Here is a 26,611-nt window from a genome sequence, read left to right on the forward strand (position 1 = left end):
GGTTGGCAAACTACAGCCCATGGGCCAAATTCAGCCCACCACCTGCTCTTGTAAAGGCTGCGAGCTTAGTTTTTTACACTTTTAAATACTTGGAAGTAAAATCAAAAGAAGACAATGTTGTGGCATGTGACAATTATGAAATCTCAATTTGGGGGCCCTTAAATAAGGCTCAGCTATGACACAGCCATTGCCTGCTCATCTGTTGTCAGTATCTGCTTTAGAGAGGGAACATCAGAGTTGATTCATTCAGCCAGACTACAGGCCCATGGAGCCTAAAATATTTACACTGACTCTTTATAGAAAAGGTTGGCCAAGTTCTATTTTATTTTATCCATTTTATTTTCTTCATAGCACCTACTGGTACCTGAACCATCTCTCTCTATCTCTCCCTCTCTCTCTCTGTGTTTCTCTCTCTCTCTGCCTCTCTTTCTCTCTAATTTGCTGGCTTAAAACGTTTTTCCCCCTTCCCTCCCCCAATAAAACAAGAGCTCTATGAGAGCAGAGACTTTGTCTTCTCTTCCTCTGTATCTCCAGTGGCTGATACACAGTAGGATTGGTAAGTGTCAAAAAAAAGTGTGTTCTGTTTACATGACTTACATTAAAAACTCAACAAATGGAAGCCATGTGAGACATTGTCTGCATTACTAATCTACACAGCCATTCTTTCCTCTCTTTTTTTTCAACTGTAGTAAAGAAAACATAACACAAAATTTACAAATTTAACCATTTGTAAGTGTATGGTTCCATGGTATTAAGTACATTCACTTCACTGTGCAACCATCAACACCATCCATCTCCAGAACATTTTCATCTTCCAAAACCAAAACTCTGTCCCCAAGAATTAACAACTCCCCAGTTTCCCCTCCTTCCAGCCCCTGGCAACCACCATTCCTATTTTCCAGCTCCATGACTTTGACTCCCCTAATAACACATCTGCAAAATAAATGAATCTTGACCTATTTCTGCTTCGGCTGCCAGGAAACTTCGCGCTAAATTTCTGTACTTTATTGCCTAGATTTCCTTTTAAAAATTTATCGTGTCCCACTTTAGTCCAGATTTATGATACAGATTTTTGAGCCTGAAACCTTACTTTAAAGGTTCTCTTCGAATCTAAGACACTGTCATTATTTACATTCCACTTACAAACTAGGACAGCCCATTGATTGTAAGATGCAGCGGCATTCTTATTTTGCAGACCTGAACATCTGGAAAGTGTATAGATGGAATAGGATATGTGGGGTTTTTTTAAAGATTTTATTTATTTATCTGAGAGGGAAAGTGAGAGAGAAAGCACAAGCCAGAGGAAGGGCAGAGGGAGAAGCAGACTCTCTGCTGGGCAGGGAGCCCCACCTGGAGCTCGGTCCCAGGACCCTGGATCATGACCTAAGCCCAAGGCAGATACTTAACCAACTGAGCCACCCTGGCACCCCTGGGGTATGTGTTTTATTCCATAGGCCACATCAAACCCTTTTTGCAAGGTGGGATGGATGGGTAAAAATCATAAACGACAATGAAATCAAATCCCTACCTTCAGAAAAGAAGCACCACTTTTAAGGATAGACACTCCCTGAAAAGTGATCCTACCTAGAACCCCAGGCTCACCAGTAGCATTGAAGGACATCTGCAAAATCCCAGTCATCCAGGAATAGAGAGCTCTCTGGGAATGAGCCGAGGTTTGGTCGTAGAGATCTTTGAATACCACAGATCTAAATGACAAACACAGGCATCAAGTTAAGGAACAAAGAGATGGACTTGAGACATGGTCAAAACAGCCAACATACCCAAAGCTGTCTTGTGTTAAAAAGCCTTCCCACTCCCTTGCTATATGTAGCTATTGTCCCATTTCTCTTTTGTCCTTCACATCTAAATACCTTCCAAAGAGTTCTCTCCACTTCCTCACCTCTTAGTCATTTCTTGTTTTGTGTGTGTGTGTGTGTGTGTGTGTGTGTGTTTAATTTTTAAAGATTTTATTTATTTATTAGAGAAAGAGAGCACAAGCAGGGGGAGCAGCAGAGGGAGAGGGAGAAACAGACTCCCCGCCGAGCAGGGAGCCCAATGAGGGGCTTGATCCCAGGATTCTGAGATCATGACCTAAGCTGAAGTCATATGCTTAACCCACTGAGTCACCTAGGCGCCCCTCTTTTTCTTTTTTTCTAACAGCTTTATGGAGATATAATTCACACACCAGACAATTCACCCATTGAAAATGTACAATTTAATGGCATTCCCAAGTGTTGTACAACCATCACCATGTTTGATTTTAGAACATTTTAAGCATCTCAGAAAGAAACCCCATACCCTTTAGCTACCACCCCCAATGACCAATCACCCCAACCCCTACAAACTAGTAATTTACTGTCTTCCATAGATTTGCTTCTTCTGGATATTTCGGGTAAATGGAAGCATGTGATATGTCATCTTTGTGACTGGCTTCTTTCACTCGCCATGATGTTTCCAACATTCATGCATGTTGGATCATGCGCTACCACTTCACTCATGGCCTTTTCACAGCCAAATACTATTCCACTGCTTGCACCCACCACATTTTGTTTATCTATTCATCAGTTGATGGACCTCTGGGTTGTTTCCACCTTTTGTCTATTATGAATAATACTGCTGTAAACATTCATATGCCAGCTTTTGTGAGGACAGACACTTTGATTTCTCTAGGGTAGATACCCAAGAGCGGAATTGCTAGGTTAGATGACAACTCTACACTTGGCCTTTTGAGGAACTGCCAGACTGTTGTCCAAAAAGGCTGCACAATTTCACATTCTCACCAACAGTATATGAGATAATAACCTACACTGGTTAGTATCTGACATTCTGGGTTTGGGGGTTTAAGTTTTTAAATTCCAGTTAGCTAATATGCTGTGTAATATTAGCTTCAAGTGTACAAATAAAGTGATTCAACACCTCCATACAACACCTAGTGCATACTTTAATCCCCATTACTTATTTAACTCATTCCCCCACCCCTACCCCCATCTCTTCTGATAACCATCAGTTTGTTCTCTGTAGTTAAGAGTCTGTTTCTTGGTTTGCCTCTCTCTCTTTTTTTCCCTTTGCTCATTTGTTTTGTAAAATCATATGGTATTTGTCTTTCTCTGACTTATTTCACTTAGTATAATACTCTCTAGTTCCATCCATGTCATTGCAAATGGCAAGATTTCATTCTTTTTTTATGACTGAATAATATATATATAAAATAATGTAACATATAATAATAATATATATCATATAGTATATATGTAATGATCATACCTTCTTTATCCATTCATTAATTGATGGATACTTTGGTGGTTTCAATAATTTGGCTATTGTAGATATTGCTGCTATAAACATTGGGGTACATGTAGCCCTTCAAATTAGTATCTCTGTATCCTTTAGGTAAATACCTAGCAGTGCAATGCTGGATCATAGGGTAGCTCTATTTTTTAACTTTTTGAGGAACTTCCATACTGTTTTCCAGAGTGGCTGTGCCAGTTTGTATTCTCACCAACAGTGCAAGAGGGTTCCCCCTTCTCCACATCCTTGCCCACACCTATTGTTTCTTATGTTGTTGATTTTAGCCATTCTAGTTGTTGTGAGGTGATATCTCATTGTAGCTTTGACTTGCATTTCCCCGATGATGACTGATGTTGAGCATCTTTTCATGTGTCTATCAGCCATTTGTATGTCTTCTTTGGACAAATGTCTATTCATTTCTTCTGCCCACTTTTTAATTGGATGATTTGGTTTTGGGATGTTGAGTTTTAAAAGTTCCTTATATATTTTGGATGCTAACCCTTTATCAGATATGTTGTTTGCAAATATTTATCTGACATTTTTATTACAGATATGCCCCCTTGGGTGTGAAGTGTCTCGGTCACCTCTATTCACTACAGCTTGTTCCCCTCCTACCATACCTCTCCTCATGGCCCAGTCAGCAATGACCTCCTTGTTGCCATATACAAAGTCCCATTTGGTCCAAATATGACTTGACCTTTCAGTAATGATATCAAAGTTTTATTTTAAATAAATTTTAATTAAAAAGAATGAATCACTATAAAGAAAAAACATGAGGTAAAGAAAAGTGTACCAATGATGTACAGATATGGCAAAAATTGTGAGGATGGTACCAGAATGACTGACATTTGGGAGGCACTGTTTTAATCAAACCATCTCTCTAAATTCCACAGATGTTAAGCTCTGCTCCAGACCTCACATGTTGACCTGCTCCCCCTGCTTCCTTCCCTCTGCCATATATTACTTCTGAGGAATGGAGAGTAGGGTTCAAGGGCTGGGGGAAGCACTCACAGGTTCTTGAAAGCGTCCTCACGCAGGTCCTGGGGGAGCTTCTCTGGGATGTTTGGCTGCAGAAGACTGCCTGAGGAGCCCCTCAGGACCCTGCCCAGGATCTCCACACACTCCAGGGAGTTCAGCACCTGGAAACACCTCTCCAGTGTGATGAGAAACAGGCTGCGGTTCACGCCAGGGCTCTGCAAGGCTTGTTTCCGAATCTCTCCCAAGTCAATAACGATGTCTTCCAGCTCCTAAAGTAAAGAAAGAATCTAGCGTTGTCTTGAGAGAGGCCTCTAGATTTGGAAGCCCTGAGAAGAACCACACTTAGCAGTGGGGAAATTCAGGACCACTGTTTAATAGCACACTATGTCAAACCTTCTAGAACTTTCCATCTCTTAGAGAACAAAGTCGAGGCCTTCACCTCCCTCAACACACTAGGCAACTTTTTAGGTGCATGCTTGAGCTGGAATTCCCTCCCCACCTCCTTCCTCTAGCAAAACCCAGCTCATCCCTCATGGACAAGCTCAACTATCATCACCTTCTTGGTGAAGTCTTCTCAAGTGCCCTCCTACTTTGGTCAAATCAAATCTCCCTCCAATAAGTGCTCCTAAGAGCACCTTGTGTGAAACTCTGTGGTGCATTACAGATGCTTATGGACCTGTCTTTCCTCCATGTCAGTGGTTCTCAACCCTGGCTGCACAATCACTGGGAAGTGATCCCAGCACCACCATTCAAAGTCTTATTTAACTGGTCTTCAGTGGAGCCCAGGTACCTGACTATACATGCAGCAGGGGTTGAGCCAGGAAAGTCCTTGAGGCCCAAGCCATGTGCTTAGTGGAATTCCTGGTTCCCAAAAAGAAAAAAAAACATTGAGAAAGCCTGCTAGGATGAATGAATGAATGAATGAATGAATGAATGAATGGCTCTTTTGAACCACAGAACCCAGGAATGCTGACAGGGCTTAGTCACAATTTGATTGGCACCAGTCTTTCACCCAGCTCATCCTACAAACATAATAACCACAATGACCACACACTAGGCATGTAGGGCACCTGACTCCTAGTGAACACTCAACAAATGTTATATGTTATTATTATCTCAGTATCACAGGTGAGGAAAACCAAAGATAGAATAAGCAACCTGCCCAAGCTTACACAGAGCGAGGATCTGAAACAAGTATATCTGCATCCAAGCCCACACTTCTAACTATGACGGAGTGTTTCCTAACTTTGGTCATTTACTCTTGGGGGTGCTAAACAGTGTAGTGGTTAAGAATGCAGTTTAGGAGTTCTGAAGCAGAGGTCTGTGGCTAGAATGTGAACGTTAGGGAAAACTGCACCTCCATTTTACTGCCACAGAACTCAATTCCAGCATTTCCTTCAGGAATTAATATAGACAATAAGCCACCAAAGCAGTAGCGGGACCTTACATTTGTCATCAGTAGAAATCAGACACTTTCATAACACATTATAGTTGTCAAAGATATCTTGAAATCTCCTTTATAATCAATACCTCGTAAAAATTACAAAACCTACTTGACTCACAGCTAAATTTCGTTATTGGATGTGTTAAGCACATAAATCACTATGCTCCAAATGTGTGTTTTATTATTCTGATAAATGTCTTTCAATAGCATTGGCCTCCTTTGTATTTTATTTTATAGATTTTTAACATGTTATGCTGAAAAGGGGCCCATAGGCTTTACTAGATGCCAGAAGGACTTACTGCTGGAGTCAGGAGCCCAGGTTCTCACCTCAGATCTGCCACTTTTGAGCTGTGTGACACAAGGTTACTCATTCAACCTCTCTAAGACCATTTCCTCATCTGAATATTGAAATGGTATTATTATTATTGTCCTTATTTCAGAAGATCCTGGAAAGGATTCATTCAACCCATGCATGTTAAACCCTCAGAACAGTGTTGGCAAACTATGATTCACAAGCCAAATCTGGCCTACTGCCTGTTTTTGTGAACAAAGTTTTATTGGAACAGATCCATGCCCATTTATTTACCAGCCACCTATGGTTGCTTTCCTGCTATAGCAGCAGAGTTAAGTAGTTGTGACAGAGAATACATGCCCTGCAAAGCCTAAAATATTCAGTATCAGGTCCTTTACAGAAACAGTTTGCTGACAATTCCCTTAGAATAACATCTGATGCATAGTAAATCCTCAATAAATATTAATCAATATCATTTTCATAGACCACCATCCTCAGTTTTGCCATATCTTTGCACTGCCTATACTATTTACTTCAGTATTATTTACTTCATTCATTTTTTAACTGACCTTTTTTTAACTAAAATTCATTTCAAAAGGAAACATTACATCTCTACCAAACTGACAGGTTGGATGTATCCATTCTATTTTAGTAACACACATTAAAGTAAGTCTGTGACTATTAAAATGTTTACAGGTTCAACTTCTTCTAAAAAACACTGTTTCACATTAAAGTATCTCTGATAAAGAAAACTCCAGGGGTGCCTGAGTGGCTCAATTGGTTATGTGTCTGCCTTTGTCTCAGGTCATGATCCTGGGGTCCTGGGATCGAGCCCTGAGTCAGGCTCCCCGCTTAGCAGAGAACCTGTTTCTCCCTCTCCCACTACCCCCTGCTTCTGCTCGCCCACTCTCTCTCTTTCTCTCTCTGTCAAATAAATAAATAAAATCTTTAAAAAAAAAAAAAAAAAAAAAACCTCTAAACCTCGCCTTTCTGGGTCCCAAAGATTTTCTGGGTCTCATAGACCTTGCTCTGTGATACTCTCCGATCACCAACTTTGTTTTATGGAAATTTGTCTATTTCTGTTTTTTTCTACCCCCAGACTATAAACTCCTTGAGGGCAAAGGTAGCCTTTCATCTTTGTACCCAGTATCCACTGATGCACAGCAATCATTCGTGGATGTTTATCAAACCAAACTATTAGAAGCTCCTCAGTAACCCCCCCCCCCCCATTTCTTAGTTCCCATGAGAATATACAGTATAAGACTCTTCATTTGAGCTTTGTAAAAAGTAAGTGAGAAAACCAAGGTCTGCAACTCCTGGAGAGTTTGTGAAAGGAGAAAGTGGTAGGAAGACATAAAGAAGGACTGAGTCAGGCTCAGTTCAATTCAACTCAACAAATACCAACTGGCCCTGGATTTCCCCTACTCTCAGGGTGCCAAGAATGCCTCACCAAGAGGTCCTTCTTGTCTTCTAAGAGGCATTTCATCACAGTGTGGAATTGCTGAGCATCTGTGTCTCTCAGGTCCTCTAGCAGCTTCTGGGGCTGATACAGACGCTGCTCCAGGTGGTTTTCCATGGCTGCCTGGATATGGGGTGTTGAGAAGAGTCAGTGAGGACAGGACAGGAGCACGTGGTCAGCACCATGGCCAGCAGCCCAAGCAGGCCACCTACTTCCCTGCAGAGCCCACAAGCTGGCAGCTTGCAGACATGTTTGATTTGGCTAGCTGCAAAATTTTTCATTAGCTGCCAACATTTCAAAGTCAGGGGATTCCCCACAAAAATCCAGACTTCCAATTTCTCTTGGAAAACACAAAGATTTGACAATGCTAAGCATATCCCCTTCCTGGTGATAATTGCAGGCTGAGGGGCAGCTGTTCCCTGTAATTACACTCCTCTTCACCACCCACCCAGCCAGCCGATTTCCCCATGGCCTGCCTGGTCCCTATGGGTGATTGGGGTTTCACGTCCAGACCAGTGGGCAGTTCCTCTGTCCAGGAAGTTTACCACCCCCAGATTGGCACTCCTCAAACCCCCTCCCATGCCCCAAGCTACCAGAGTAGAAGCAAAATTCAGGCAGCATGAACAAACTCCCTCTTGGCATCCCCTCCAAAGTGAAGAGGAGAGGACAACAGCCTCTCCTAAAAGAAATTACCTCTGCTATCTGGGGAATTATTTTCTAAATCTCCACTAAATAAAAGTGCTCTATAGAGGCAGCATATTGTGATATCAAGGGCAAAAGGTGGACTCTAGATTCAGAAAACCCACGTGTACATCTCCACTTTGCCACTGACTAGCTGTGTGGCCTTGGACAAGTTAACCTAACTAGGATTGATAGGTAAAACACAGGATGCCCAATTAAATTTGAATTTCAGTTAAACGATGAATAATTTTTTAGCATAAGTACATCCCCAAATATTGCATGGGATATATACTAAAAAAAATTATTCATTAGTCATCTGCAAATCAAATTTAACTGAGAACACTGTATTTTTCTTTAAGCAACCTCTACACCCAAGGTAGAACTCAAACTCACAACCCCAAGATCAAGAGTCGCATGCTCCACTGACTGAGCCAGCCAGGTGCCCTGGGAATACTGCATTTTTATTTGCTAAACAGGCAACACTACTTTGGGGTCTCAGTTTTCTTAGCTGAAAAATAGACACAGTAGAGACTTACCATTTGGGTTGTTATGAGGATGAGATAAATGTGTGTAAAGTGTTTTCAATACTGCCTAGTAGACAGTAAATGGTCAGTAAGTGTCACTCATCATTCCCTACCCTAAATGAGTTGAATAATTATTTACTCAGTGACTCTCCCTCTAGAATGCAAGGCCCATATGGGTAGTAACGTGATTGCCTTGTTCTCCTCTGAGTCTCCAGTGTCTAGAATGGTGCCTAGCAAAGATAAGAGGCTAGATAAGTAGATACTGAATGAATAAATAAATTTATACATGGGAAGAAATAGAAGATATCTATTCAACAGGTTAAAATATACACATCTCATGAGAAAACTTACTGCTGGAGAGCAAAGGGGCTGGCATTACTTGCCTTTAGATTGCCACAGACTGAGGAACAGAAAAAAGAAAGCAGATGCCATGAGGCCAACAGCCACCTCCAGCTAGCGGGTGTCCTGCTAAAGGGTTAGCAACCAGCTCTCTGAATGTAGTTCTCACGTGAATGTTGGTTAATATTTTCATTATCATTATAAAGTAAATAAAAATTGAAACAATAAAGACATCAGAACTTCATTCATCAGGGATGCCTGGGTGACTCAGCGGTTGAGCATCTGCCTTCAGCTCAGGGTGTGATCCTGTGGTCCCTGGATCGAGTCCCACAATGAGCTCCCTGCATGGAGCCTGCTTCTCCCTCTGCCTGTGTCTCTGCCTCTCTGTGTGTATCTCTCATTAATAAATAAAATCTTAAAAAAAAAAAAAAAAGAACTTCACTCATCAAAGACGTTATGGTTTCTTTGCTGAATCAAGTAGTTTTTTAATAATAAAAGAGTATTTCCTCAATTTTCTGTGCCATTCACAGTATAATGGTAAAGATACAACATACCACACCGGGCTGATGACCACGTCAATGAGGCACATGCTGTCCAGTTTGTCACAGTCCCCATCATGTCCTACCACTCCACAAACATCATTGCCCTCTATCAACATGCCTATGCTACTGTTCTTCTTACAGTAGTGTTAAAAGGGAAGAAAAATATTTCTTGGTCCCATGACCAAGAGACTGATAATTATACCCAAAGAGCCAGTCTCCTGTAATTCTGTTTAGCAACAGAATCCCACAAGTTTTAGCTGATCACATGGCTTCTCAGATAGGCCTCTCTTCTTCCTCCTCTGCAGTAACATGAGACTGTGGACTGTGAGCCAATGGCACATGAGTGGGAGGAAGTGAGCAACTTGCAGGTCATGTCCTTAAAGAGAAAATGCTCACCCTTCACTTCCTCTTTCCCAACACTCCCTCTCCTGGGTTGGAGAATGGATGTGCTGTTTCAATCATGTGAGCAACAACTCCCTAGAGGATGACAAAGCAACAGATAGAATGAACCTGGGCTCCTGGATAATCTTTTGAAACAGAGCTTCTGAGTCACCTGGAGGCACTCAGTGGTTGACCATCTGCCTTTGGTTCAGGTTGTGATCCTGGGGTCCTGGGATCGAGTCCCACATCAGGCTCCTTTTCCCTCTGCTTATGTCTCTGCCTCTTTCTGTGAGTTTCTCAAGAATAGATAAATAAAATCTTTAAAAAAAAAAAAAAAAAGATTTTCTCGCTCTCCCTCTGCCCCTCCCTCTGCTCACTTGTTCTCTCTCTGAAATAAATTAATCTTTTTTTTTTTTTTAAGAAAGAAATAGAGCTTCCTCTCCACTCTGGATCTCCCACCTAGCTCTGAAATATAACATGAAATAGAAATAAACTACATTGTTTGTGCTGCTGGAATTTGGGGTCTCTTTGTTTCAGCAGCTCAGCCTACACGTTAATACACCAAGTCTCCATCAAAGGTAGAAAGCTGGAAAAACACAAAAGAGCTTGTATCATGTTTCAAAACAACTGGACAGAACATGTTTCTTTGTGGAAGTGAAAACTAGCTCTATACCTAGTCCACTTCTCCATCCAGCCTGGCCCCTGAGCTTACAACCCTTGAGAACTGGGAGGAGAATATGTGATAGGGATGAGTCTCAGGTACACACCTGCAGGCTGGGGATGGTGAAGGTGACATTCCGTGAATTCAGATAGGCCAGGATTCTGTGGCACAGGTCTGCTGTCCACCCATGGGAGCTTCAGTTGAAGACAGGAGAAGGTCACGATGACAGGTTCCCCTGTGATGAGTAGTTCCCCTACTTGCTAAGTGGCCAGAAGACCACAGTTCAGAGAGGACATAGGGAATGGACCAGGAATGCTAGGAACTTTGTGTTTGGAAGAGGTAGGAGATTTGTTAACCTGGCACAGTGGTGGGGGAGTTTCTGAATCTAATAATCTTCCTGGATCCCATTCTCTCAAAGACAAAGATCCATTTCTGAGCTGTGCGCAATATTCTAATTTCTGTAACAATCCACTTGGATTAACTACAAGACAAACAGACTGACTTGGAAAGATGACCTTACTATATTAAATTTTAAAAGCAGATATAGTATATACCATGAGAAGATGAAATGGCATAGTTAAAGAGTGTAAGCTCAAAACCTGGATTTGAATCCTGGCTCCACCACTTAACTGTGTGGCCTTGGGCAAATTACTGAGTTTTCCTGTGCCTCAATTTCCCTCTCTCTGTAACATAGCTAAAAATTGGGAAGAGTTTATTTGTTCACACATGCAAAGTCCTTAAAATGGTACCCATCACATAGAAAATGCACAATTTCATTCAGAACAGTCAAAAATTAGAAACAATTCAGATGTCCAACAAGTAAAAGGTTAAACAAATATGGCATGTGCATTCAATGGAATGTCATCCATCAATAAAAAGGAACAAGTTGTACTTTAGCTTCTAGCTATGACAGAGTAACTGGCAGCAGATAAATCCTCCAGCCTTAAACAATTAGAAAGCCTTTTATAATCCTGTTTTTGTTACTAAATAGATGAATGAATAAATGAACACAAAGATAGGGATCCCTGGGTGGCGCAGCGGTTTGGCGCCTGCCTTTGGCCCAGGGCGCCATCCTGGAGACCCGGGATCGAGTCCCACATCGGGCTCCCGGTGCATGGAGCCTGCTTCTCCCTCTGCCTGTGTCTCTGCCTCTCTCTCTCTCTGTAACTATCATAAATAAATAAAAATTAAAAAAAAAATTAAAAAAAAAAGATCTTAAAAAAAAAATGAACACAAAGATAGATAGATGATAGATAGATACATAGATAGGTAGATGATAGATAACTTTAGCCTGAAATAGTATATCCAAAACTATTGACTGGAGTTAAAGTTACATTAGGAAGAAGAATGTGTACGGGGACTCTCACTTTAACATAATTGAGTACCTCTGTCATGGGCCCCCAAGCCCCTCATTTCTTCTCCCTCATAGTATTCATCATTTTAGAATGATCTGTTAATATTTGTCTTTCCACAACACTCTCTAGTGCCCTGGCCCACAACTCCGGTATCTAACACCAGCCCATATGCTGTATACAACATGAAAGGGCAATGGGTCCTAGAGCCCCGCTACTGGATACACACCTCAGCTCCACCACGCTTCCCAGATGCATGACCCTGATTCACCCGCCCCGTGCCTTAGTTTCACTATTCTGTCCAAGGGGTAACAACACCTTCCCTGGGGGAGCTTTTGAGGACTGGACATGTTTCTACACACAAAGCACTAACAATGGTAGGCTGCTGCATAGTAAACCCTCAGTAAATGTTAACACCTGTGCCAGAGCAGAGAGGAATAAAAGTTTGTGAAACACATGTAGCTACTTTAAAAAACTTGTACCCTGGTTGATATTTTTTGTAATGAATACCTAGGTATGTATTACTTTTTACAATTAAGAGATTTTCACTTAGGAATTTTTATTAAACATCTATTCCATCCCCTCCCCTCCCCTCTGGAGTAGGTTACCTTTGAAACTGTATGAGATCCAGTAATGCTGCATGGGAATAAAATGAAAAGACAACTTTAAAGAATCATTCCAGAGAAATCACAGGCACATTCTATTTGAAATTTTTAGAAGCAGCAAAGTGGGGAAAGAGTAGAGACATTACCATTCAGATAGCTTCCATCTATTATTTCTTCCTAAAAGGTAAAGAAATATTGTCAAGCAAAACATCCAAAATCTCATCTTCAGGAGAGGAGATTTTGGTTAAAAGAAAATGAAATACTCACTGCCATTTTTTGCAACAATGGATGCAAATCTGTAAGAAAGCCATCGAAGGTATAACTAGAATTGAATTGTGTGATCCGCAGAAATATACATATGAGTTAGGAAAAGATCCCCCCCAAAAAAAATCACTCATGAAGAAAAATTTTAGTGAATTTCAATTATACCTGTGCCCATATGTGCCCAATGTGAGAAAACTCTGGTTTGAAAAATCCTTTTAGAAAAATCCTGAAAATCCTACACATATGTGTGCATACACACACACATGCACACACATACTCACACATATGCATACATCCCAAACATCTATAGTATCATGTACCTAAACTGGTCCATCCCATTACATTCCTTAAGATGAGTGGTAACTATGGCAGATTATTCCTCCCTCAGGACTTACCCTGCCTGGAATCTGGAACGCTATGACTTGCCACTCCATGGCTCAGAAAAAAGAACAGGAAAAGAAAGTATGTCCTAGGTTCCTGGGACATCATCCTGTAGTTAATTCAAGCACAGAAGTAATTCAGGTTTTTATTTTTAAAATATACTTAAAAACATTCAGAAGACTTGGGGCACCTGGGTAGCTCAGGTCGGTTAAGCACCCAACTCTTGATTTCAACTCAAGTCATAATCTCAGGGTGCTGGAATGGGGATCCCCGAGTTGAGCTCCATGCTCAGCAGGAAAGCAGCTTGGAGATTTCTTTCCCTCTCCCTCTGGCCCTCCCCCTGCTCATGCTCTCTCTCTCTTTCTCTAAAATAAATAAATGGATCTTAAAAAAAAAAAAAAAAAAAAAAAAGGAACATTCAGAAGACAAAAAGGAAAAACAAATTGACTCAGAACCCCTTGAAGTTTTTTTAAAATAAGTTTTAAATTCCATGTACTTTGCTCTATCTAAACCCCCATGCTAGTCAAAGACACAATCATCTCTCTCCTTGATGACAATGGGCTGTTTATATTCTTACAACCCTTTCTCATTCCCTTCAGTCCAGCAAAGAGGAGTGATTAGAAGCATAGGCTCTGTTATATCTGACAAGCAGTTTATATCCAGACTATAAAAAGAACTCTTACAATACAGTAAGTAGAAGATAAGCCAGAGGCAAGAATAGATACAAACTTAAGCTTCATTTTAAACAAAAGAAATGGCCAGTAAACTTACAAAATATTATCAGCATCATTAGTTATCAGGAACATGCAAATTAAATGCACAATTAGATAGCACTACACCTAGCTGGCTCATTTGGTAGAGCACGTGACTCCTGATCTCGGGGTCATAAGTTCAAACCCCACGTTGGGTGTAGATATTGCTTTAAAAAAAGGGTACCATGGGATCCCTGGGTGGCGCAGCGGTTTGGCGCCTGCCTTTGGCCCAGGGCGCGATCCTGGAGACCCGGGATCGAATCCCACGTCGGGCTCCCCGGTGCATGGAGCCTGCTTCTCCCTCTGCCTGTGTCTCTGCCTCTTTCTCTCTCTCTCTGTGACTATCATAAATAAATAAAAATTAAAAAAAAAAAAGGGTACCAGGGATCCCTGGGTGGCTCAGCGGTTTAGTGCCGCCTTCAGCCCAGGGTGTGATCCTGGAGTCCCAGGATCGATTCCCACATCAGGCTCCCTACATGGAGCCTGCTTCACCCTCTGCCTGTGTCTGTCTGTCTGTCTGTCTGTCTCTCATTAAAAATATATAAATCTTAAAAAAAAGGGGGGGGGCATCACTACCTACACTGGAGTGGCTAAAAGTTAAGTAGACTGACAGCACCAAGTACTGGCGATGAGATCCTAAAAGAAGGAAGACCATGAGGTTATAAAAAATATATATTGATCTCTGCTCTGAGTTCCTGGCATAGAGCTCCTAAAACTTAATAAATTCCTAAATGGTAAAAGTACTAGTATCATCTTTTTTCCATTGAGGGGACTCTGGGTGGGCTCCTGGTTGGCTCTAGCCCCACCCCCATCCTCCAGAGAAGAGACAGGAGCTGAAAATGGAGTTAATAATTGTGCCTATGTGGGCAGCCCCAGTGGCTGGGCAGCGCCGCCTTCAGCCCAGGGTGTGATCCTGGAGTCCCAGGATCGAGTCCCATGTCGGGCTCCCTGCATGGAGCCTGCTTCTCCCTCTGCCTGTGTCTCTGCCTCTCTCTCTCTCTCTCTCTCTCTCTCTCTCATATCTCAAGAATGTGCTTTTGACTTTAATAAACTTTCCTGCTGTGTGATCCAACCACTATGCTGTGTATCTGTTCTGGAGTTCATTCTCATGACAAGACCAAGAACCTTCGGTGACTCCTTCAGGTCTGACTAGGTAGAGGCCCCATGGTCCAGGTCCCCCTAGTTCCCCTGGCAACACAGCCATGTCACCCAGAAGTTGTGGGTGACCTGGAGACCTACACCATGGACAGGTACTGAAGCAGGGTGAGAGGGGAACAGTATCATGGGACTGCTCTGACTCCAGGCAGATGGTGTCTGAGTTAAACTGTAGGACACCCAGCTGGCATCACAGAATTACATGGTGTGAGGAGAACCTCCACGTTATTTGGTAACCAAAAGCATCACAAGTCAAGTGTCTGGTGTTGCATGCTTTGTGCAAGTGGTAAAGGACACACTTTGGTCTGAAAGACTCACAAGAACAAGAACAAAGAAGGAGCTGGAGAACCGGGTTCCCTCGCTCAGGAGGAAAAACCAAGGTTCTTCCATATACAAACACCAACAAGCTGGCCCCTGGAAGTCCTCCAGCTGGCTGCCTGGAGTTTGCTTCCTGGAGTTCTTCATGTGGGATGGTGGGCACAGTGCACGTTCCAAGGACAGGAGAGGGGATGAGGGGGCTCCTATTACCCAGTGCCAGCTCATAGGTCACCCCCCAACAGTTACATTATCCCTCAAATGATCTCCTCCAACAAGGGGTCACCAAACCACAACCCAAATTCAAACAAGCCACCTGGTCTTACGTGGCTCACAAGCTAAGAGTGGTTTTTCCATTTTTAAATAGTTTAAAACACACACACACACACACACACACACACACACACACAGACGAGTGCTATCTCTTGACACATGAAAACTTCATGTATGGAATTTAAATGTTAGCGTCCCTAAGTAAAGGTTTTGTGGAATATGGGGCCAGGCCTGTTCACGTCAGTATTGTCTGTGGCTGCTTCCAATGCTGTGGCAGCAGGGTTGAGTCAGTGCAATGAGATTGTGTTCTACGAAGCTGAAAATATTGATTCTCTGTTCCTTTGCTGAAAAAGTTTGCCAAGCCTGCTTTTAGAGCTACACACTTCCATATTTACAAGAAGAAATGTGGGGTTTGAAATGGCTTCAAAATAATAGGGGAGGAAGTAGGTGGTTATGAGTTGCCAATGGAAGCTGAGTGATGAGTACATGACGTTCTATATATATATATATATATTTTTTTTTTTTTTTTTTTAATTCATAGAGACACAGAGAGAGAGGCAGAGACATAGGCAGGGGAGCCCAATGCGGGACTCAATCCCGGAACTGGGATCACGACGTTGAGCCAAAGGCAGATGCTCAACCACTGAGCCAACCAGGTGCCCCAAAGTTCAATATATTCTTATGCCTACTTTTGTATGTGTTTGAAATTTTCCTCACAAATGATTTTTAAAAGAAAAAGCAACAAAAGAGACTGCGTGTTTTTAGTAAAAGAGGGGAGGATATATGAGGGGGGAAAGGGGATGGGTGCTCACAGGAGGGGACACACCAGGAGGAAAACAGGTAGGGATGGGTCTTTCAGGTCAAGTGGAAGGAGGGGGGAACCCCTCAAAATCTGTTTATAGATCAAATCAGATGAAAACTGGGGCTGCATTTTGCTTCCTCTGACTCTCAGGCAGCCCACACCCCAATTACAGGATGCCACCCTCTTGGGATATTAACAGCAACTTGAAGGGAAGCCCCATAATGCCCACCCACGGTTTCCTGGGATCCTTTCCTACAGATTTCTCTGGTATTGTCTAGCTGGTTAAACAAATGGATGCTTTAACCCCCAAGGGGACTTCCACAACCAGCTTTGCAAACCATTAGGCTCATTTTACTGCCCAGGGCAAAAACAAACTGAAACTTTTGAAACCTACAAACACTAAAAGACACACATTCCAACAGGTTTTGAAGTTAGAGGATCCCCAAGCACTCTGCAGATGTGCTCTGCCCCCACCAATCCCACCTCCCAGCTGGTACCTTCAACTCTCCATAATAACTCCTACTGGGTTTGGGGCTTAGGGGCTTTACGGGGAAACTTTGGTTCTTTTTTCTCCCTTCCCTTTTGGTCAGCTGCCCTGGGGCACTGGCCTCATTCACAATTCTCCAGTTTCCTGGACAATGAGGCTTCTTGTACTTACTGCCAGCATCTCCCTACTAACTCTACGGAGAGGTATATGATTACTGAAACAGATGCCTGGCTTTCTACTGCACATAATGTCTTCCTGCCAAGGAAACCTCAGAGCATCACCAGTACAGGATTTGGTTTTAATTAAAAGCCCTTTGGGTCACTCTTTCAGGAGACTGGCCAAAAGGATTGAATGGACTGTGCAGGGCAATCATGATTTGGGGGTTGATGGTTTTCTTCATGGGCCCCTCCCCCTTCCCACCAAAGGCTCCCTGCTGCCCACTGGTGGAAATCCGGCAGGCTAGGGCTGCTTTGGTAGAACCTAAAATGAAAACAGCAATAATAACCACAAACCAGAAACGAAGATGGATTTCCTGAGCAACTGGGAATGAGCATTTGGATGAACAAGGACACCAACCATCCTGGTTTCCCAGGACTGAGCGGTATCCTGGAACACACGGTTCACTTTTAAAACAGGAAAGGTCAGGGGATCCCTGGATTGCTCGGCAGTTCAGCGCCTGCCTTCAGCCCAGGACATGATCCTGGAGTCCCGGGATGGAGTCCCAGATCAGGGTCCCTGCATGGAGCCTGCTTCTCCCTCCGCCTGTGTCTCTGCCTCTCTCTCTGTCTCTCTCAATGAATAAATAAAATCTTTTTAAAATAAATAAATAAGACAGGAAAGGTCACAGGCAAAACAGGATAAGTTGGTCAACCTACAGATGAGAGACATCTCATCTTCTCTGAAACGTTGAAATGCTGGGAGGTTTCCCCCAACAGTGGCACACCCCATCCCAGACACAAACCAACAATTCCCCATTACATGGAGTTTTACAGTCTGTAAAACAGCTCCATTTACAGTCTGCATCATGGATGCACATTTTCATGCCATCAATGCAAAGTGGGTTAACTTGTCTGGTTTGTAGAATATCAGGCTGATTGAACTGGATTTGGTGTTGGAATGGCCAGGCTCACGGTGGGTACAGAAGTCAAAGGAGTGGTTACTTTTTGGATTAGAGGCATGGAGGCTTGAACTCTTGTTCCAGCTCTGCCCTTGATGGGAAGCTTCTAGACAGTCATCCCCCTTCCTCTCTTTTAGTGTCAGGGGAACAAAATGGAAGATTTGGGATTCTGTGATAAAAGGAGAGGAAGAAAGTTTTCACTGAGCGTCTTCCATGTGTCGGCATCATGCCAGGCCCTCCCTTCCATTTACTCTCTCCATCAGCCCCAAAGGTTTACTTGACTTACTTGAGTTCAGTGGGCACACGAGGTCACAGAGCAAACAAATGACAGACAAGGGGTCCCAATGCAGGGCTGCCTGACTTGATAGTTGTCCTAATCCCAGCAACCATTGAATGAGAGAGAGCTAAGTACACTCCCCTCTACATACACTGTCTCACTGAATCCTTGCAGAATCTTTGAGGCAAATATTAACATTATCACTACTTCAGAGAGGAGGAAACAGGTTCCAAGAAGTCAAATGACCGGCCCAACATCACACAGCTACTGAGTGCAAGGGCTGGTTCCCAAATCCAGAGCCAAACAATCCAAAGCATTTTGACCAGCTCTGCTTCCCAGCCTCCCTGCTCAGCACCCGGTAGCCAGTGCCATCCCAAGGACAGGAGCTTTGCCTTAGTTTGGACCACCCAATTTGTGCTTTTTTTTTTTTAAGATTTTATTTATTTATTTGACAAAGAGCAAGAGAGCACAAACAGCAGAAGCAGCAGAGGGAGAGGGAGAAGCAGGCTCCCCACTGAACAGAGCCTGACATCAGGCTGCATCCCAGGGCCAGGAGATCATGACCCTAGCCAAAGGCAGATGCTTAAGAACTGAACCACCCAGGCGCCATCCCCCCCAATTTGTGCTCTTGACCAAATTCCTTAACCTCATTGGACTTGTGTTTCCTCCTCTGTACAATGGGGATGGCAACAGTACCTCCCTCACAAAGACTGTGTAAACATTTTTAAAGTTCATAAATTTATCCATTGCGCAGTCCGTGATGAATTTGCTTTACCTGCATTTTCCCATTTCTTACAACGTTTTCTTCCATAAAATACGGAAAATATGTCAAGAACTTGCCTCGTATAGAAAACAGGTGAAGGGGGTCCCTGGGTGGCTCAGCGGTTTGGTGCCTGCCTTGGGCCCAGGTTGTGATCCTGGAGACCCTGAATCGAGTCCCATATCGGGCTCCCTGCATGGAGCCTGCTTCTCCCTCTGCCTGTGTCTCTGCCTTTCTGTGTGTGTGTGTGTGTGTGTGTGTGTGTGTGTGTGTGTGTGTGTCATGAGTAAATAAATAAAACATTAAAAAAAAGAAGAAAACAGGTGAAGAACTGAGCCCATAACTGGCACACAGACACACTCAATGAGGGGCTCAGGGGTAGCTCAGGGAGTTAAGCCTCTGCCTTTCTCTCAGGTCATGATCTCAGGGTCCTGGGATGAGCCCCGCCTCAGACTCCCTGCAGGGAGGGGAGTCTGCTTCTCCCTCTGCCCCCCAACTCAGGCTCTCTCTCTCTCTCAAATAAATAAAATCTTTTAAAAAAAGAATAGCAGCTATTATTATTACTATTGCTGCTATTGTTTTTGCACCTGCCATGATGATTACAAACGTTGCCAGCGTTGCTTTTCTTGCTACTAGTATTAAGCGGGTTCGAAGCCCTTTCCTGGAAGTTTCTACGCACGCCCCCCTCCGTGGACGCCCCCACCCCCAAGAGCCTTAAAGCCGAGGCGACTGCCCTTAGCCCATCTCCTTCGTCTCTGTGCCCACTGGCGGCCTCCATCCCGCCCCATGCACCCCTCGTCCCCTTCCCCGGGGAGGCTCCGCGGGGCGCCCCCAGTCCGCGCACGTCCCCTGCGCTGCATCCCCCGGGCCCTCCCCGCCCCCCGGGGGCCGCCGCGCGCGCCTCACCTGCGCTGCCCGCTCCTCTGCTGTGAGTCCCGCTGCGCAGGGGGCGGGGGGGAGGGGAGGGGGCGGGGCCACAGGGCTCACCCCCGGCGGCCCGAGCGGTGGGGGCGGCGCCAGCCTCTCCGCGCAGAGTGCCCCGGGGTCGCGGCGCCGGGCCGGGCCTGGGGCTTCCTCCCCAGAGCCAAACGGGCCAGACGCAGGCGGACGGACTGCAGTATGCCGGGCCCCTCTCTGAGACCGTGGCTGGCCAGGGAGGGTGTGAAGAACTAAATGGCAGAGCCACCAATTGCAACATAGGGACTTTATTCGGATCCCAAAGCAGACTGTTAAAATAATTGCAAGATAGTTGGAGCAGTGTGGGCACCGAATGTGTAAAGGTTAAGTTTCTTAGGTATGAGCCCTGTAATGTGGTTCTCTCTTTTTTTTTTTTTTTTTTTTTAGGATTTCATTTATTTATTCGTGAGAGACACAAAGAAAGGCAGGGGCAGAGGCAGAGAGAGAAGCAGGCTCCCTGCAGGGAGCCCAATGTGGGACTGATCCCAGGACCCTGGTATCACGCCCTGGGCCCGAGGCAGGCGCTCAACCACTGCGTCCCCCAGGCGCCCCTGTACTGTGGTTTTCTTAAAAGTCCTTATCTTTTGTAGGTATATGTCTGCAAAACAGCGGTGATGTGTAGGCTTTGCTTGGAAGTAAAGGGGATCACGGGGCAGCAGGAGCCTGGTTAAAACAAGGTTGGGCCATGTGTTGATAATTGTTGAAACCTGGGAAGAGGGGTAATTATTATTATCTTTCTTCCTGTTTATGTGCTTGGGATTTTCCACAATGAAAAGTTTTTTGAATAATAAGAACTGTAAATATGTTCAAACCGATTGGTCCGTAAATGTGACCTAATTTATCTGAAGGAAAAAAGAATAATTCCTCCCAAGTGAAAAAGGCTCCTGCACCAAAATATTTACTGTCCTAGTATTATATATATAAACACAACAAGTGGTGGTAGTACAAAAAGACCCAATGTAAGTGTACACCAATAAGGAAATGGTTAAACTGTGATACATCAACTCTATAGCCATTAAAATAGATATTAACAAAGACCATGTAATAGTAACACAAGAAATGATTTTATTTTTTTAAAGATTTTAAAAATTTATTTATTAATGAGAGACACAGAGAGAAGCAGAGATATAGGCAGTGGGAGAAGCAGGCTCCCTGAGGGGAACCTGATATGGGACTCCATCCCAGGACCCGGAGATCACGACCTGAGCCGAAGGCAGACACCCAACCACTGAGCCACCCAGGTGCCCTAGGAAATGATTTTAGAACCAAAAAAGCCAAATATTAAGTAATATACACTATTATTAAAACTGGAAGTACATTGAAATGTTAAGTTTGCACAGTGGGATTATGCATAACTGTTCTATATCTTTTCTAGTGAAAATATAATTGTGAACCCTAGAGATTTCCTTACAATCCTTCATATTTAATGAAATACATCTCAATACCTGAACCTTTTTCAATAGCTAAAATGCCTAATGCTGACATTATTTTGTCAGTGGCAAAAATTAGAGATTCTCTTCAGAAATGGCCACCTGTACTCTTCTGTTGCTCATCTAGTCAATATTTATATACGAGTGTTCAGCGTTCTCAAAAAAATTATTTTATCCCCAGCCCTTGGTTTAATCCTTTAAACAAGCTCATTCTCAAGCCTTAAATGATGGGAAATGTCTTCCATTCTTTGTCAACTTTTGATTTAGAAATCAGGTATCTATGAGTTTCACATGATTCATCCTGAAAGGATAACAGTATCTTTTCATTTTTACATTTTTTAATGTTAAAAGTTTATAAACATGGGAGGGTAACATATGTGCATAGAAAATATCTGAAAGGGCATATACTAAAATGGCTTTTTTTTCTTTTTTTTTTACTAAAATGTTAATAGTGGTTCTCTTAAGATTATAGGCTAGGTAAAGTTTATCTGCACTTTCTTCTTTTCACTTGTATGCAGTTTTTACTTTTTCTATAATAAACATGTTACTTATAATGCAAAAAATTATCAGTCATGGTCACCTTCTAAATGATAAGAACAAGGTGGCAGTGGGGCCTGGCTGGCTCAGTTGGTAAAGCATGTGACTCTTGACTTTGGGGTTGTGAGTTCAAGGCTCTTGTCAGGTACAGAGCTTACATTAAAAAAGAAAAATTAAATTTTATAAACAAAAAAAAAAGTGGCAAAATCAAGTGTAGGAAAACCTGTTTTGTTCTGCTGAGTATAAAAGGGACTGCCAATATATTCTCAACCACCTCAACTCTACCATCAAAAAATGTTGATAGGGATGCCTGGGTGGCTCAGCGGCTGGGGATCTGCCTTTGGCTCAGGGCATGATCTGAGTCTGGGATCAAGTCCCACATCAGGTTCCCTGCATGGAGCTGCTTCTCTCTCTGCCTGTGTTGCTGCCTCTCTTTCTGTGTCTCTCATGAATAAATAAATATTTTTTTTAAATGTTGAGGGTTAGCAATTGCACTGCTGGGGATTTACCCCAAAGATATAGATGCAGTGAAACGCCGGGACACCTGCAGCCCGATGTTTCTAGCAGCAATGTCCACAATAGCCAAACTGTGGAAGGAGCCTCGGTGTCCATAGAAAGATGAATGGATAAAAGAAGATGTGGTCTATGTATACAATGGAATATTCCCTCAGCCATTAGAAACGACAAATACCCACCATTTGCTTCGACGTGGATGGAACTGGAGGGTATTATGCTGAGTGAAATAAGTCAATGGGAGGACAAACATTATATGGTCTCATTCATTTGGGGAATATAAAAAATAGTGGAAGGGAATAAAGGGGAAAGGAGAAAAAATAAGTGGGAAATCTCAGAAAGGGAGACAGAACATGAGAGACTCCTAACTCTGGGAAACGAACAAGGGATGGTGGAAAGGGAGGTGGGCGGGGGGGTGGGTGTGACTGGGTGATGGGTACTGAGGGGGGCACTTGATAGGATGAGCACTGGGTGTTATGCTGTATGTTGGAAAATTGAACTCCAATAAATAAATAAATAAAAATAAATGTTGAGGGTTCAAGGTCATTTAAAACTAATACTCTGAAAAACAAAACAAAACACAATATTCTGTTGATGCCTAAACAGGATATAAGAAAACAGCATTTGGGAAGTATATCTGTTCTTTCCAGAACTTAAGAAGTTCAGATGTATAGGCATTCCAATTTTACATGGTCATATATTGGGGGGGGGGGTCTTTTCATTTTACATATATTCAAAACGATTTTTAAATGGTCTTGTAACAAAAATACTATATTTAATTCGTGAGAATACAGCATATTGACTCTAAAATCCAGAGGGAAATCTTAAGTTCTAATTATGTAATAGTGATCTCCTAATTCTCCAAAAGTATAAAATTTCATAGCTTTTAAAAAGAAGTACTTTGTATCAGTGAGCACAGATTCCAATTCAGTGGTATCAATATAAATGGCAAGCCACAAAGCACAAATTACTAGTAAATGAAACCCAATGCCATACAAGTTGTGCTATAAAAACAAATCGTTCTAGAATCCATCAAAGCCACAATGAAATAACACCTTGCATCCATTAGGATGGCTACTCTGAAGAAAAACAGAAAAGAACAAGCATTTGCAAGAATGTGAAGAATCAGAACTTTTGTATATTGTTAGGAGTGTAAATGCTGCAGCTGCTGTGGAAAACAGTATGGCAATTCCTAAAAAAATCAAACTATTCCCATATGATCCAGCACTTCCACTTCTGAGTGTATACCCACAACAAGTGAAAGCGCTCATCCTGACGAGTGCAGAGTCATATATGGAAGTGTTGAATCACTAAATTGTACCTGAAACTAGTCTAACACTGTATACTAACTACACTGGAACTGAAAATTTTCTCAAAAAAGCAAAAGCAGTGACTTACATATTTGTACAGCCATGTTCACAGCAGCACTATCCACAATAACAAAAAGGTGGATGTAACACAAATGTCCGTTGATGGATGAATGGATAAGCATTCATTGGTGGTGTATGTGTATATACACATGGACTGTTTTTTGCCTTAAAAAAGAAATTCTGACACAGGTTACCACGTGGATGAACTTTTTTTTTTTTTTAAGATTTTATTTATCTGAGAGAGAGATAGAGACAGCACAAGCAGGAAGAAGAGAGAGAAGCAGGATCCCAGCTGAGCCAGGAGCCCCACTCTGGGTTTGATCCCAGGACCCTGGGATCATGACCTGAGCCAAAGGAAAAATGCTTAGCCAACTGAGCCACTCAGGCATCCTGCATATGTTTGAACCTTGAAAATATTATGCTAAGTGAAATAAGCCAGTCACAAAAGGACTAATAATGTATGATTCCACTTACATGAAGAACCTAGAGTAGTCAAATTCATAGAAAGCAGAAGAGTGGCTTTCAGGGGGTAGAGGAAGGGGGAATGGGAAGTATTTAATGAGAGAGTTTCAGTTTTATGAGATGAAGAGTTTTAAGGATAGATGGTAATGGCTGCACAGTATGAATATACATGGACCACTGAACTGTACCCCTAAAGATGGTTTAAGATAGTACATTTTGTTATGTGTATTTTACAACTTAAAACATTGGAAGATAAATAATGGTACCACGTCAGTGAACACGAATAATTTTAAAGTAAGCAACTTAATGGGATATGGTATTCTGAATTGGCTCCTAAAATCCCAACACTCTATTGTTTACTTAATATACCAATGCCAATTTCTTAGTGTTGACAAACATGCCATGGCTACATAAAACATTAGGGAAATTAGGTAAAAGGTGTACAGGAACTCTGTACTATCATTGCAAGATTTCTCTAAATCTAGCATTCTATTTATTTTTAAATAAATTTTTAAAAGGTGACAACTTTAAAAGTTTGAATTAATTCCTAAGTAGAAGACAAAGACAACACAAATACATTAGAAGTGATAAAGGAAGCAGCAAAATATAAATGCCTATACATAGCTACAGTAGTTATGAAATTTTAATTTTTATTGTGCCATTCACTGTTGCCTAACTATCATCCCATCATCCACTAACTGCAAAAAAGCAAGCTGTTGAATTTTATATTGCAGCAATATTTCCTTAATGATTCTGGGTGCATATTTTCACTTAGATTACAAACAAATGTTTCCTAGCATGGATACAGTGTGAACTTCCTTCTGCTAGTTCCTGAGGTTGTATCTTGGAGAAGTTGGTTTTAAGTTTGTGAGCATCCTGTTTCAGGCCAATTACAAGCCCAAGTGTGTGCTCAGAAGGTGCCTAGGCAGTGCAAGTCAGATCAGATAGCCCCAACTCGGTGCATCGTCTTCCAGCTGAAATATGGAGGCACTTGCTGGAAGCTCATTTGGGGGGATTTGGCCGTCTGCACAAACATGGTGGATCACTTCAGCCACTGAAAATCCATGTTGAATATGTGCTGTAGTTATTAGAAAAAAGGATCATGAAACACTTCTATCAGTAATCAAGTAGTAGGAAGCAAGTGATGAAAACATCTATCTTCAGGACGAGTCTATTTAAACACTGTCCTCAGATCTAAGTGAAAATAAAGCTTTAATCAGAAAGATGACTTCAAACAACTAAGTTTTACTTTGTCCCAGCCCAGCTTCTTTGCTGTTAAAAAGTCAACTAAGTAAAAACTGGTAAGACATACAGAAAGGTAAAATACACCATCACTTTTAACTACTCTGCACAAGGGAGAAATGACTGAAGGTATTGTTACCTTCTCTCCTCTTCTCTGTAACAGTGGCCCTAACACTCAAGGGGCTCACACTGCAGGTGCAAGGAGCTGTCAATCACAGGTGCAGCTTGCCTTTCCTCTGCCCCTGACCTTCAAGATCAATAGGTTAACTTGCTTTGTCCACAAATAGAGCTCTTCTTAATTTCTCTAGCACAACCTTGAACCTGATATGAAGCACTTACACGAGGAATGGTGCAGACAAGAAGGCAACTTTATTGTACTTTGGGGAAAAAAAAAACAGGATTCCATTTAGGAAAAAAAAAAAAAAAAGCCATTGACAGTCAGTAAGCAACACTGCCACCTAGTGGAGTGGCGACAGGCCACAAAGACTTTCAAGACCAGGTATCAAATGTGCTAGGATTTGTTGTTCAAATTTTCATTCTAAAACAGAACTGTTAAGATATTGGTTTTCAGAGAACCTCCGATTTTGAGAAACTATTTGTGTCTCTGAAATGCATAAATGAATGTATTTTCTGGGGGTTTTTTTTTGGGGGGGGGGATAAGAAGAGAGATTTTTGGTGTTTTTTTTTTTTTAACAGACCATCCTATTCATTCTTGATTTCAAAATTATGAAACACTTTGCATCAACTGCCTCTTTGAACATCCATTACTCTTGCACTCTTGTTCAACAGTCTAAACAGCAAGATTATGACAATTTATAAAGAAACAAACTCAGCTGTGAAAGAACTACATTAAGTTTACTCATTTCCTCTATTTTTATAATCTAGGGTGCTAAGTATTTGAATCCCTGGAAAAAAAGCACTAGAATGCACCAATAACAATTTTGCATAAATCACATAACCCAACTCTTCTT

At 42.4% G+C, this 26,611-nt stretch overlaps 1 protein-coding gene across 2 annotated transcripts in view; it reads right to left on the reverse strand.

Annotated features, from left to right (window-relative positions):
* Positions 1–20,157, reverse strand: part of OTOA (otoancorin) — a 68,439-nt gene extending 48,282 nt beyond the window's left edge. The window contains exons 1-9 of one of the 2 annotated variants that reach the window (XM_025416193.3): positions 20,036–20,157; positions 13,206–13,300; positions 12,814–12,842; positions 12,693–12,723; positions 12,550–12,577; positions 10,696–10,783; positions 7,453–7,584; positions 4,300–4,535; positions 1,603–1,706 (exon numbers count right to left, since the gene is read on the reverse strand). In XM_025416193.3, coding sequence (XP_025271978.3) covers positions 1,603–1,706; positions 4,300–4,535; positions 7,453–7,584; positions 10,696–10,783; positions 12,550–12,577; positions 12,693–12,723; positions 12,814–12,842; positions 13,206–13,299 — 742 coding nt within the window. In that variant the 5' untranslated portion in view covers position 13,300; positions 20,036–20,157. Of the gene's footprint in view, positions 1–1,602; positions 1,707–4,299; positions 4,536–7,452; positions 7,585–9,559; positions 9,798–10,695; positions 10,784–12,549; positions 12,578–12,692; positions 12,724–12,813; positions 12,843–13,205; positions 13,301–20,035 lie in introns of those variants that run through there. The other variant, XM_035717518.2, reaches the window with a different exon arrangement.
* Positions 20,158–26,611: the final 6,454 nt, after the last annotated feature.

This window comes from Canis lupus, chromosome 6 (assembly GCF_003254725.2).
Source record: "Canis lupus dingo isolate Sandy chromosome 6, ASM325472v2, whole genome shotgun sequence".
NCBI lineage: Eukaryota > Metazoa > Chordata > Mammalia > Carnivora > Canidae > Canis > Canis lupus.